General features: G+C 38.5%; 1 protein-coding gene across 1 annotated transcript in view; it reads right to left on the reverse strand.

Moving 5' to 3' along the window:
* The window catches only part of LOC147006132 (complement factor H-like), a 54,299-nt gene that overhangs the window by 24,946 nt on the left and 14,699 nt on the right, over nucleotides 1-14,654 (reverse strand). Inside the window, exon 2 of the mRNA XM_085834646.1 lies at nucleotides 5,401-5,574. Within this exon, the coding sequence (XP_085690772.1) occupies nucleotides 5,401-5,574 (174 nt within the window). The remainder of the gene's footprint in view (nucleotides 1-5,400; nucleotides 5,575-14,654) is intronic.

The raw sequence follows: 14,654 nt of genomic DNA on the forward strand, positions 1-14,654 counted from the left end.
AGAGACACACATTAATTCTGCTATTAAAAATAAGTTGACTCAACAATGAACAAATAGATGGGAAAAGAAAATGAAGTTCTGTCAAAATAGTAATTAGAAAAATAAATATTCAAAAAATTGAATACTGAAAGCTGTGAGAGGAAAAGAGCAAATAAAATATAAAGGCAAACCTATCAGAATATAGCTGACTTCTTAATGGAAACTCTGAAAGGAAGAAGGACCTGGACATACTTTTAAAAAAACCACAATTGTATCCCAGACTACAGTGGTCAGAAAAAATACTCAATAAACATAGAAGGAGAAAACAAGATATACCATGAGAATGCCAACTTTAAACAATATCTATCTAGAGCTGAGCCCTACAATAATTACTTGAAAGAAAAATTCCAACCAAGGTGATCAACTAAAACCAATACATAAATAAGCTCTGCTCTAATACAAGCAGATCATCTACATCATAGGCAATAAATAACCTCACATGAGTAAAAGAAGACACACACACACATGCACACACACACACACACACACACACACACACACACACACACACACATAACCGCCACCACCATCAAAATTACAGTAATTAACAATCATGGTCACTGAAAGCTCTCAATGTCAATGGATTCAATTCTCCAATAAAAATGGCACAGGCTGACAGAATGGATGAGAAAACATTATCCACCCTTTTTCTGCATACAAGAAATATCCCTCAACCTCAGAAATGGATATTATGCCATAGTAAAAGGCTAGAAAAGATTTTCCTAGCAAGTAGACCCAAGAAACAAGATCATTTTGCCATTCCAAATTCTAACAAAATAGAATTCAAGACAAATTAATCATTAGTGGTGCAGAAAGAAACTTCATACTAATCAAAAAGAGTATTTCATGAGTATGACATCTCAATTTTGAACATCTGCCCCAAATGCAAGGAAACCCATATTCATGAAAAAAAATATAAAAAAAAAACAAACTAACACAAAATTTAGTAATTTTCAACATCTCAATTTTGAATATCTACCTCAAATGCAAGGAAACCCACATTCATAAAAACAAAAATAAAAGAAATGAACTAACAAAAAATTTACATAACTCATATCGAACACCATACTTTAACAGTCAAAGACTATAACACCACACTCCTAACAATGGACAGGTCATCCAGACAGAAATTAACAGAAAAAAAATGGAACTGAGAGATGTGATGAATTAAATGGACTTAACAGAAATCTATTGAACATTTCACCCAAACTCAAAAGAAAACACCTTTGTCTCAACACCTCACAGAACTTTCTCTAAAACAGACCATAAACTCAGTCACAAAGCTAGTCTCAACAGATACAAGAAAATTGAAATAATTCCTTATATCTTCTCAGACTACAGGGATTAAAGCTGAACTTCAACAACAACAGAAAGCCCATAAACTCATGGAAACTGACCAATGCTCTTCTGAATGACCACAGGGTAAAGGAAGAAATAATTTAAGACATCTAGTATTCAATGAAAATGAAGGCACAGAATACCAAACATATGAAACACAATGAAAGTGGTATCAAGGGGAAAGTTCATAGTACTAAGTGCCTTTATAAAGACAGCAGAAAGATCTCAAAGATCTCATACTAGTGATGTAACAGCATGCATGAAAGCTCTGGAAGAGGAGTTGACAGCAGAGAGTAAACCAGCTTGGATATAAGAAACATTATAGGGCTGAAATCGATACAATATAAACAAAGAGAACAATACAAAGAATCAATGAAAACAAGAGTTAGTTCTTTGAGAAACTGAACAAGACAGACAAGCCCTTAACCAAATTAAATAAAAGGCTGAGAGTATATAGAAACTAACAAAGTCAGTAATGAAAACAGGGACATAACCCCATAAAGGGTTTAGGACACCAAAACAGACATAAGACCTTCAACCTACAATTTGTATTGCCAGAATGATGTGCTGGGGTAAAGGTGGCACAGGAATTCAGGGAGTGGATAACCAGTGACAGACACAGTTTGATACCCATGCCATGAGAGTTGCACTCACCCCTGTCACTTACTTGATGACCAGAAACCAGAGGCTATATGGCCCAGAGACCTAAAATAGATCCAATCATGACTGGCAAAGAAAAAAAAGTCAATACAATAATGCCTAATGATACTCTGCTATACTCATAGACTGGTACCCAGCCCAGTCATCATCAGAGAGGCTTCACCCAGCAACTAATGGAAACAGATGCAAAGACCCAGAGCCAAACAATTATAGGATTCTTGACAATATTGTGAACCCCAAGATTATGTTGTTTACAGGAAAAATCTGTTTTCTAGTGTGGTGTAGCTCAGCCTCAGTACACACCTTTAATCTCTCTAGCTGTAATACAGACAAGCCCTTTCTACACACCTTTAATTCAAAACAATGAAGGCAATGTTAGTTTGTAGAAGGAAGCACTCATGTTTGAAAGAAATGCCAAATTGAGTCTCAGACAACTTGATAAATCAAGAGAAAGATTTGGCAGAATATTATTTGCCCAACTGTCATGAGAATAGAGAGAAAAGAGAGGCTACTTAAGAGAGAGCAAGACAGAGGAAGAGGCTGGGGGATAGTTTAAATGGCATAGGTTGCAGAGACAGAACAAGCTAGTCACAACTGAATTTGGGGGAGCCAGAAAAATGAGAAGGAGCCAGAGAATTAGAACAGATTGCCAGAGTCAATTTGAGGCCAAGCAGAGCACAAAGTCAAAGGCTGAGAGGAAACCAGATTGAGTCAGTCACTTTGCAGAGGAGTTTAAGCCAGAACAGTTGAGTTGAATGAGCCAGGCAGAGTCTCACAAGTACTAGGAAGGTGTGGTTTTTACACGCCAGTAACTCTTAAAGGCTGAAGTCATTCTTGGCATAAGATTGTACAGAGGCTAGATAAAAGCATACAGGACTAGGCCTAGGTTAACAGAGAGAAACATTAAGTCTATGAGAAAATTATTCAGGAGAATAAAAGTTACTTTTGTGCTGAATATTAGACAGAGTTTTGAGAATCCTGCAGAAGATGGGGAAAAAAGATTATAGGAGCTGGAAGTATCAAGGATACCACAAGAAAACTCAGAGTCAAGTAACCTGGACACTTGGGATTTCACAGAGATTCAACTGACAATCAGGGAGCCTGAATCTAACCTATGTCCTCTGTATATATGTTATAGTTGAATAGCTTGGTGGTTTTGTGGGATCCCTAACAGAAGGAGTGTCGGCTGATTCTTTTTATTCTTTTCCCTACTTTGGGCAACCTTGCTCTCATACTGAGTTACCTCATCTTGCCAAAATATAAGCAGAAATGCCTAATCTTACTGAAATCTAATATGGCATAGTCAGTTGATATCCCTGGGGGGCCTCCCAGTTTCTGAAGCAAAATGGAGAAGGGATGGATGGGGAGGAATGAGGTTGATGGGATGGAGGAGTTGGGAAGCTGAGGGAAAGGAAATGTCATTCACGATGTAATATTTGAGAGAACAAATTTTATATAAAAAATCCTAATGGTGAAAACAAATACTAAATAAATACAACCAATAAAAAGTAATAAAAGAAAAGAATTTGTAAAAGAACTAAATTAAAAAAAAACTTTAAACTCAATTTTTAAAAAATTCTTATAGTTATTAATACTATTTCTTAGTGGAAATAGCTTCTTTCATTTTTATGAGTTAGGTATTATAGATTTTCCAAATTCTCATCTCAGTTAAAAGCTTGGTTTCTCATTGCTGGTCCTATTGGCAAGGATATAAAGTTCAGAGTTTCTGGATACACTGAAATAAGTTAAGTCGTTGGGTCTCTGCCTTTGATGGGGATATTGAGACCTTGGCCATTCCCTTATACCTCTTTGCTGGTGGTCATCAGGCAAGCAGGTTTGATTTTCCACTCAGTCTGTAACATAAAGATCATCCTGGTAACAGGATAGAAATGACAGAACAACTTGACCATAAACTCAAGTCAGAAAAAAAAAAAAAAAAAAAAAAAAAACCCAAGTCCCTCTTCTAAGTAATTAATTCAGTAATACTGACATAGCAATAGAAAGGTGAGTGGGAAGAGATCCTTGGGTGCTCTTCTGTCATTGTGTGCTTTATTCCTTAGGGGATATCGGGCTTAAGTGTGATACTCATTTACCATAGACTGTTAGATAAAAGAAAATGTATGGATGCAGATAGGCAGAAAATTGAAAAGAATGGAGTATCCCAGAAATTAAATACTCTTGATTCAATATAACACAGTGGTATACATGTGTTGAGAAGCCACTGTCATCATTCAAAGCAACGCTTTCCAGATAGAGAAACATAATTCCCTTCTTCACATCCATGTTGAACTCAGTATATAAGAAACAGCCATAGCCAAAATATTGTACACTCCATGTAGGTCATGGATGGATTCTAGACTCCTACTGTATCTCTAATCAGTAACTCCAAGGCAAGCTAGCTTTTGTGAAGCAACCTATGCAGAGGCTTATCTGATAAGGAACTGAGCTCACTTGCCAAATCCTAGCTGTCGCCTCACTCAGCCTTGAAGCAGGCTGATTCAGACTTTGACCTTGCTCCCACTAAGAAGGAGATTACCTCCTGTAGAGCCTTCTGACCTTGATGGCTCTCTTTGCTCTTCTCCAAGATTCTGCTTCCTGCTGAAAGGTCCTTGAGACCTTCTGGAGATACACCCTGTAGATTACCTACTGGCTGGCTCCAGGAACCAAGAATGGGCTGGGGAGGAATGGGCCTACCCTCTTGATAAGCAGGGACTCTCAGTAAACTTCAGAGGCTTTGAACAGAAAGGTTTGCCTTGGCCTCGTTCTTTTCTCACCATCTGATCTCTTTCAGCCCCACCCTGCCTTTCAGGGGAACCCTATTCATGTGGCTGCAGGTGGCTACACTTAGTATGTGTGGCATGTTGGACATAGTGCCTAGAAAGTCTCCTGATGACGGACAGTCAAGAATATCTGACAGCACCACACTGGTGCACAGCTAGTAGCTGAGTCTTCTTCAAAGCTAGCTTACAGAAACGAGGGGACAACAAAGGTTTGTTATGAGGTAAATATTATTGAGGAATATTTACTATGATGCAAATAAATAAGTAAAACAAATATTTATATGACAATATTTTATCCAACAATTTACTAAAAATATTAGAAAATCATTAGTTAGAAAAATGAAAAAATATATGTAAATTAAAATTTTTAGTCTATAATGTATTTTAAATATTACTTGGTATCTTAAATTTCAATATTACTTATATTATTGCATTAAATATTATTCACTTTTAAAATTAGAACATTTCTAAGGGTTGAACATAAATAAAAAGTTAAATGTTTGCTGTTACTGTATTTTTAACTGTGCATAGTTAATAGGCTAATTTCAGGATCATGGAGATTAAAGATGTAAGTGAAGCTTACAGGTACATCTTGGAACAGGAATCCAGCCAGTGAGTGTACACTTTGAAACAGTTGATCTGGTTGCAGGATAGAAGCCATAATTACATTTATATCTGATTTCATCATCAGTTCCGTGTATAATCCTATGAGGTGTGTAGATACCATTTGGAATATAAGGAGGCAAGCACGTCTTTCCTGAAAAGAAGCAGATATAAATGAGGAGAAATATTTACTCTCATTAAGAATAGGCAGTGGTGGCACATGCCTTTAATCACAGCACTTGGGAGGCAGAGGCAGAGGCAGGTGGATTTCTGAGTTCAAGGCCAGCCTGGTCTACAGAGTGAGTTCCAGGACAGCCAGGACTGCACAGAGAAACCCTATCTTGAAAAACCAACAGAGGAAGGGATACAGAAAATGTGGTACATTTACACAATGGAGTACTACTCAGCTATTAAAAGGAATGAATTTATGAAATTCCTAGCCAAATGGATGGACCTGGAGGGCATCATCCTGAGTGAGGTAACACAATCACAAAGAACTGTGGAGAGCCATGCCACGAGCAATCGCCATTATAAGATGGTGCTGGCCTCCGCTGTGCCTAACTTGTAAACAAGCCTTGTACAAAGGTGTGAGAGTGAACTCACTCCTAGTCACTGCCCATCTCGGGGCGTAATAGTGGGGTGACAGGCAAGCAACAAATCAGGAGCTGACACGCCACATCAGGTGCTGAAACGCCATGGCTGAGGGCTATATAAGCGACTCCATTTTCTGGGGTTGCGGTCTTCCCTCTTGAAGAAGCAATAAAGCTTTTTGCTGCAGAAGATTCCAGTTGTCCGGAGTGTGTTTCTGCCGGCAGGGACAAAAGCTCGGATAAAGAACTCATACAATATGTACTCACTGATAAGTGGATATTAGCCCAAAACTTAGGATGCCCAAGATATAAGATACAATTTGCTAAACGCATGAAACTCAAGAAGAATGAAGACTGAAGTATGGACACTATGCCCCTCCTTAGAATTGGGAACAAAACAGCCATGGAAGGAATTACAGAGACAAAGTCTGGAGCTGTGACGAAAGGATGGGCCATCTAGAGACTGCCATATCCAGGGATCCACCCCATAATCAGCTTCCAAATGCTGACACCATTGCATACACTAGCAAGATTTTGCTGAAAGGACCCAGATATAGCTGTCTCTTGTGAGACTATGCTGGGGCCTAGCAAACACAGAAGTGGATGCTCACAGTCAGCTATTGGATGGATCACAGGGCTCCCAATGGAGGAGCTAGAGAAAGTACCCAAGGAGCTAAAGGGAACTGCAACCCTATAGGTGGAACCACATTATGAACTAACCAGTACCCTGGAGCTCTTGACTCTAGCTGCATATGTATCAAAAGATGGCCTAGTCGGCCATCACTGGAAAGAGAGGCCCATTGGACTTGCAAACTTTATATGCCCCAGTACAGGGGAACGCCAGGGCCAAAAAAAAAAAAAAAAAAAAATGGGAATGGGGGGGAGGGTATGGGAGACTTTTGGGATAGCATTGTAAATGTAATTGAGGAAAATATGTAATAAAAATAAAAAAAAAAACAATAAGATACAGTGTATATATACTGATTGTAACCTCCACCCAGGCTGAAGCTGGCTGAGCCAGACCTCGACCTTGCTGCCACTAAGGAGATTATCTAGGTTGGAGCCTCCATAGATCACTCTATTGTTCAGCCACTGTCCCTGCTCCTCTTCAAGATACTGCTACCTGCTGAGAGGCCCAGGAGCTATTCTGGAGCCTATGCCCTATCCTGTATGTCATCACCTCCAGCTGGTTCCAGGCTCCAAGGACGAATTGGGCTTCTCCTCCCCCCCCCCCCTTATAAGTGCATTTACCATTAAACATTTGAGCCTTGAACACAACATTGTCTTAGCTCCATTTCTCTCTCGTTCACCTAGTTTCCCTTTCTTTCAGTGCAGGCCTGCCACTCAGGTTTACCCCATCCATGTGAGACACTGGAAGGCTCACAACACTGATAACTGTAAAACTGACACTGAAATGAATGCATCTTTATATTCTTAACATATCAGTTAGGTTTCCTCTATCTTCTCCTGATATATGTGTGTCTTCTTTTATGAATTCTTTTCTTTTGATGCCAACACATAGAGTATTTCATGATTTTAAAGATGACAAAAACATCATAATAATAGATATTCAGTGCAAGGAACAACATCCTTTCCACTTTCTAATTCTTTGATTGAAATTGCTGGCCTTGATTCTCATTTGGGCTGTTTATTAATATTCACAAGCTCTTAATTTTGAATAATTGTGAAGATTTTACACCTCCCTCTCTTTGAAATAAACATATTCTTTGATGTATTTAGGAAAACTATGGAATAAGGGAGAAATGTAAAATTTTTGACTTTCAAAATCCTGAATCTAAACTTCACATACACCAAGCCATTCCTTGAATGTGGATTTTATGTCTTGTGTGCATTAAATCACCTTAACCAAGATCTGGTAATTGATGCCAATGCTACATTAGAAAAGTATTTTTAATTAGCTACAGATTCTGCATAAATAAATTTCTTTGCCTTCTAGTTGGTTTATATGAGTATATATTCTTCACTAGTGTTTCTTTTTCTTTTGCACTTTGTGACATTCAAGATAACCCATGTAATTAAAAGCTTCCCCTTATCCTAATAATTCTGTAGTTTAAATAAAAAATCTTATAGGTGAATGAATCAGGCCCATATGCAGAATTAAAAGGCATAATCAGTTTGTAAAATTACAAACTCTATAATTACAATTTCCTCAGTTCATGCTTTTCTATCTAAATTTAATATTTTAAATTATAAAAGAAAGGTATTCGGGTCATCTTGGGCGCGGAGTCTGCAGACACCCCCAAGGTCCCCTAGAGGACTCTCCACGCGATCTTAGGACTACAGGTGAGTGGAACACAACTTCTGTTCCAATCCAATCGCACAGGACCTGAGACAGCATTAGGGAAGCAGAAAACCCGGCCCGACCAGGGTCACAAGTCCCTTCTGGTCTGTGCCAGCACCGGGTCACTTGGGTGCAGAGTCCCTAGAGGACTCTCCACTCCATCTTTGGACCACAGAGATTACCAGATGTTGAAAGGCAAACTTAAGAATCTTACAAACAGAAAACAAGACCAATTACCATCATCAGAATGCAGCACTCCCAACTTGCCCAGTCCTGGGCACTGTAACACACCCAAAAAGCTAGACCTGGATTTAAAAGCATATCTCATGATGATGGGGGAGGACATCAAGAAGGACTATAATAACTCACTTAAAGAAATACAGGAGAACACTGCTAAAGAGTCAGAAGTCCTTAAAGAAAAACAGGAATACACAAACAAAACAGGTAGAAGTCCTTAAAGAATAAAAGGAAAACACACCCAAACAGGTGATGGAAATGAACAAAACAATGCTAGACCTAAAACGGGAAGTAGACAAAATAAAGAAAACCCAAAGTGAGGCAACAATGGAGATAGAAAACCTAGGAAAGAAATCTGGAACCATAGATGCGAGCATCAGCAACAGAATACAAGAGATGGAAGAGAGAATCTCAGGTACAGAACATATCATAGAGAACATCGGCACAACAATCAAAGAAAATGGAAAATGCAAAAAGATCCTAACTCAAAACATCCAGGAAATCCAGGACACAATGAGAAGACCAAACCTACGGATAATAGGAGTAGATGAGAATGAAGATTTTCAACTTAAAGGGCCAGCAAATATCTTCAACAAAATTATAGAAGAAAACTTCCCAAACCTAAAGAAAGAGATGCCCATGAACATAAAAGAAACCTACATAACTCCAAAAAGACTGGACCAGAAAAGAAATTCCTCCTGACACGTAATAATCAGAATAACAAATGCACTAAATAAAGATAGAATATTAAAAGCAGTAAGGGAAAACCGTCTAGTAACATAGAAAGGCAGGCCTATCAGAATTACACCAGAATGTTCACCAGAGACTATGAAAGCCAGAAGATCCAGGACAGATGTTATATAGACACCAAGAGAACACACATGCTAGCCCAGGCTACTATACTCAGCCATACTTTCAATTACCATAGATGGAGAAACCTAAGAATTCCACGACAAAACCAAAATTCACTCATTATCATTCCACAAATCCAGCCCTTCAAAGGATAATAACGGAAAAAAACTAATACAAGAATGGAAACCACACCCTAGAAAAAGCAAGAAAGTAATCTTTCAACAAAACTAAAAGAAGACAGCCACAAGAACAGAATGTCAACTCTTACAACAAAAAATAATAGGAAGCAACAATTTCTTTTACTTAATATCTCTTAATACCAATGGACTCAATTCCCCAATAAAATGACACAGACTAACAGACTGACTACACAAACAGGACCCAACATTTTGCTGCGTACAAGAAACCCATCTCAGGGAAAAAGACAGACACTACCTCAGAATGAAAGGGTAGAAAACAATTTTCCAAGCAAATGGTCTGAAGAAATAAGCTGGAGTAGCCATTCTAATATCAAATAAAATCGACTTCCAACACTAAGTTATCAAAAAAGACAAGGAGGGGATTTCATACCCATCAAAGGTAAAATCCTCCAAGAGGAACTCTCAATTCTGAATATCGATGCTCCAAATGCAAGGGCAGTAACATTCATTAAAGAAACTTTAGTAAATCTGAAAACACACATTACAGCTCACACAATAATAGTGGGAGACTTCAACACACCACTTTCATCAAAGGACAGATCGTGGAAACAGAAATTAAACAGGGACACAGTTAAACTAACAGAAGTTATGAAACAAATGGATTTAACAGGTATCTACAGAACATTTTATCTTAGAACAAAAGGATATACCTTCTTCTCAGCACCTCATGGTACCTTCTCCAAAATTGACCATACAATTGATCACAAAACAGGCCTCAACAATTACAAAAATATTCAAATTGTCCCATGCATCCTATCAGATCACCATGGACTAAGGCTGATCTTCAATAACAAAATAACTAATAGAAATCCAACATTCACGTGGAAACTGAACAACACTCTTCTCAATGATAACTTGGTCAAGGAAGGAATAAAGAAAGAAATTAAGGACATTTTGGAGTTTAATGAAAATGAAGCCACAACATACCCAAACTTATGAGACACAATGAAAGCATTTCTAAGAGGAAAACTCATAGCTCTGAGTGCCTCCAAAAAGAAACTAGAGAGAACACATACAAGCAGCTTGACAACACACCTAAAATCTCTAGAACAAAAGGAGGCGAATTCACCCAAGAAGAGTAGACGGCAGGAAATAATCAAACTCAGGGAGGAAATCTTTGAGAAAATCAACAAGATAGATAAACCCTTAGCTAGACTCACTAGAGGGCACAGGGACAGCATCCTAATTAACAAAATCATAAATGAAAAGGGAGACATAACAACAGATCCTGAAGAAATCTAAAACACCATCAGATACTTCTACAAAAGGCTATACTCAACAAAACAGGAAAACCTGGATGAAATGGAGAGGTTTTTAGATAGTTACCAGGTACCAAAGTTAAATCAGGATCAGGTTAATGGTCTAAACAGTCCTATATCCCCTAGGGAAATAGAAGCAGTCATTAATTGTCTCCCAACCAAAAATGCCCAGGACCAGATGGGTTTAGTGCAGAGTTCTATCAGACCTTCAAATAAGATCTAATTCCAGTTCTTCACAAACTATTTCACAACATAGAAGCAGAAGGTACTCTACCCAATTCATTCTAAGAAACCACAATTACCCTGATACCTAAATCACCAAAAACCCAACAAAGATAGAGAAATTCAGACCAATTTCCCTTATGTATATCGATGCAAAAATACTCAATAAAATTCTTGCTAACCGAATCCCAGAACACATCAAAACAATCATCCATCTTCACCAAGTAGGATTCATTCCAGGGATGCAGGTATGGTTTAATATATGGAAATCAATCAACGTAATCCCCCATATAAACATACACAAAGAGAAAAACCACATGATCATCTCCTTAGATGTGGAGAAAGCATTTGACAATATCCAAAATACATTCATGATAAAAGTCTTGGAAATATCAGGAATTCGAGGCACATACCTAAACATGATATAAAGCAATCTACAGCAAACCAGTAGCCAACATCAAAATAAATGGTGAGAAGCTGGAAGCAATCCCATTAAAATCAGTGTATAGAGAAGGCTGCCCACTTTCTCCATACCTATTCAACATAGTATTTGAAGTCCTAGCCAGAGCAATTCGACAACAAAAGGAGATCAAGGGGATAGAAATTGGAAAGGAAGAAGTCAAAATATCACTTTTTGCAGATGATATGATAGTATATATAAGTGACCCTAAAAATTCCACCAGAGATCTCCTAAACCTGATAAACAGCTTCAGCTAAGTAGTTGGGTATAAAATTAACTCAAACATGTCAATGGCCTTTCTCTACACAAAGGATAAACAGGCTGAGAAAGAAATAAGGGAAACAACACCCTTCTCAATAGTCACAAATAATATAAAATTCCTTGGCATGACTCTAACTAAGGAAGTGAAAGATCTGTATGATAAGAACTTTAAGTCTCTGAAGAAAAAAATTAAAGAAGATCTCAGAAGATGGAAAGATTTCCCATGGTCATGGATTGGCAGGATCAATATAGTAAAAATGGCTATCTTGCCTAAAGCAATCTACAGATTCAATGCATTCCCCATCAAAATTCCAACTCAATTCTTCAACGAATTAGAAAGGGCAATCTGCAAATTCATCTGGAACAACAAAAAACCTAGGATAGCAAAAACTCTTATCAAGGATAAAAGAACCTCTGGTGAAATCACCGTGCCTGACCTAAAGCTGTACTACAGAGCAATTGTGATAAAAACTGCCTGGTACTGGAATAGCTACAGACAAGTAGACAAATGGAATAGAATTGAAGACCCAGAAATGAACACACACACCTATTGTCACTTGATCTTTGACAAGGGAGCTAAAACCATCCAGTGGAAAAAAGACAACATTTTCAACAAATTGTGCTTGTACAACTCGCGGCTAAAATGTAGATGAATGCGAATTGATCCACTCCTATCTCCTTGTACTAAGGTCAAATCTAAGTGGGTCAAGGAAAACCATATCCACATAAAACCAGATACAGTGAAACTTATAGAGGAGAAAGTGGGGAAAAGCCTCGAAGATATTGGCACAGGGGAAAAATTCATGAATAGAACAGCAATGGCTTCTGTAAGATCAAGAATCGACAAATGGGACCTCATAAAATTTCAAAGCTTCTGTAAGGCAAAAGACACCATCTATAAGACAAAAAGACCACCAACAGATTGGGAAAGGGTCTTTACCTATCCTAAATCAGATAGGGGACTAACATCCAATATATATGAAGAACTTAAGAAGGTGGACCCCAGAAAATCAAATAACCCCATTAAAAAATGGAGCTCAGAGCTAAACAAAGAATTCTCCCCTGAGGAATACCGAATGGCTGAGAAGCACCTGAAAAAATGTTCAACATCCTTAATCATCAGGGAAATGCAAATCAAAACAACCCTGAGATTCCACAGCACACCAGTCAGAATATCTAAGATCAAAACTCAGGTGACAGCAGTTGCTGTCGAGGATGTGGAGAAAGAGGAACACTCCTCCATTGTTTGTGGAATTGCAAGCTTGTACAACCACTCTGGAAATCAGTCTGGCGGTTCCTCAGAAAATTGGACATAGTACTACCGGAGGATCCAGCAATACCTCTCCTGGGCATAAATCCAGAAGATCTTCCAACTTGTAAGAAGGACACATGCTCCACTATGTTCATAGCAGCCTTATTTATAATAGTCCGAATCTGGGAATGTCCCTCAACAGAGGAATGGATACAAAAATATGGTACATTTACACAATGGAGTACTATTCAGCTATTAAAAAGAATGCATTTATGAAATTCCTAGGCAAATGGATGGACCTGGAGGGCATCATCCTGAGTAAGGTAAACCAATCACAAAAAAACTCACATCATATGTACTCACTGATAAGTGGATATTAGCCCACAAACTTAGAATACCCAAGGTATAAGATACAATCTGCAAAGCACAGGAAACTCAAGAAGAATGAAGACCAAAATGTGGACACTTGCCCCTTCTTAGAATTGGGAACAAGACACCCATGGAAGGAGTTACAGAGACAACTTTTGGAGCTGAGAGGAAAGGATGTACCATCTAGAGACTGCCATACATGTTGATTCATCCCATAATCAGCCTCCAAACACTGACACCATTGCATACACTAGCAAGATTTTGCTGAAAGGACCCAGATATAGCTGTCTCTGGCAAGGCTATGCCAGGGCCTAGCAAACTCAGAAGTGCATACTCATAGTCAGTATTGGTTAGGTCACAGTGCCCGCAATGGAGGAGATAGAGAAAGTACCCTAGGAGCTAAAGGTGTCTGCAACCCTATAGATGGAACAACAATATGAACTAACCAGTACCCCTCAGAGCTTGTGCCTCTAGCTGCATATATATCAGAAGATGTCCTAGTCGGCCATCATTGTAAAGAGAGGCCCATTGGTCTTGCAAACTTTATATAACTTAGTACAGGTGAAGAAGTGGGAGTGGGTGAGTAGGGGTGTGTGTGTGGGAGCATATGGGGGACTTTTGGGGTAGCATTGGAAATGTAAATGAAGAAAATACCTAATTAAAAAAAATGAAAAAAAAAGAAAGGTATTATGATAGGTGTCTGGAAATTTTCTTCACAATTCATTCTTAGACTCAGTCTGGCACAGAATTCTTTGGTTTTAAGTATTATTTGAGTAGTTTTTGCCTTTACATATATACCCCTAACGTGTACACTTAGCCCAGAAGGTGTGGCAGCAATCTTTCCAACAGTCGTAAATTTGTGTCACAGTTTACCTGTATTTTTTTTTAAATTCAATTTATATCCCGATTGAAACCCTCTTTTCTCCTCCTTGTCCCTCCACATATAGACCCTAGCCTCATCCCCTTTACTGCTTCTCCTCTTAAAAGAGGGATGGCCTCCTGGGCACCAACCCACTCAGTCACATAAAGTTTCTGCAAGACTAGGCACACCCTCTCTCATTGAGGCCAGACAAGGCATCCCAGTTATGGGGAACAGGATCCAGAGGCAGGCAACAAAGTCAGGAACAGCCCCTGCTTCAGTTGTTGGGTTCCACATGATGAGAGATAATATAAATGTGTAGTAGTAAAACATGATATAAAATAATAATAATAATATATGACTACTGTTAT

Source organism: Mus caroli, unplaced genomic scaffold, assembly GCF_978045245.1.
Source record: "Mus caroli unplaced genomic scaffold, Mus_caroli_1 scaffold_1, whole genome shotgun sequence".
NCBI classification, from domain to species: Eukaryota; Metazoa; Chordata; class Mammalia; order Rodentia; family Muridae; genus Mus; species Mus caroli.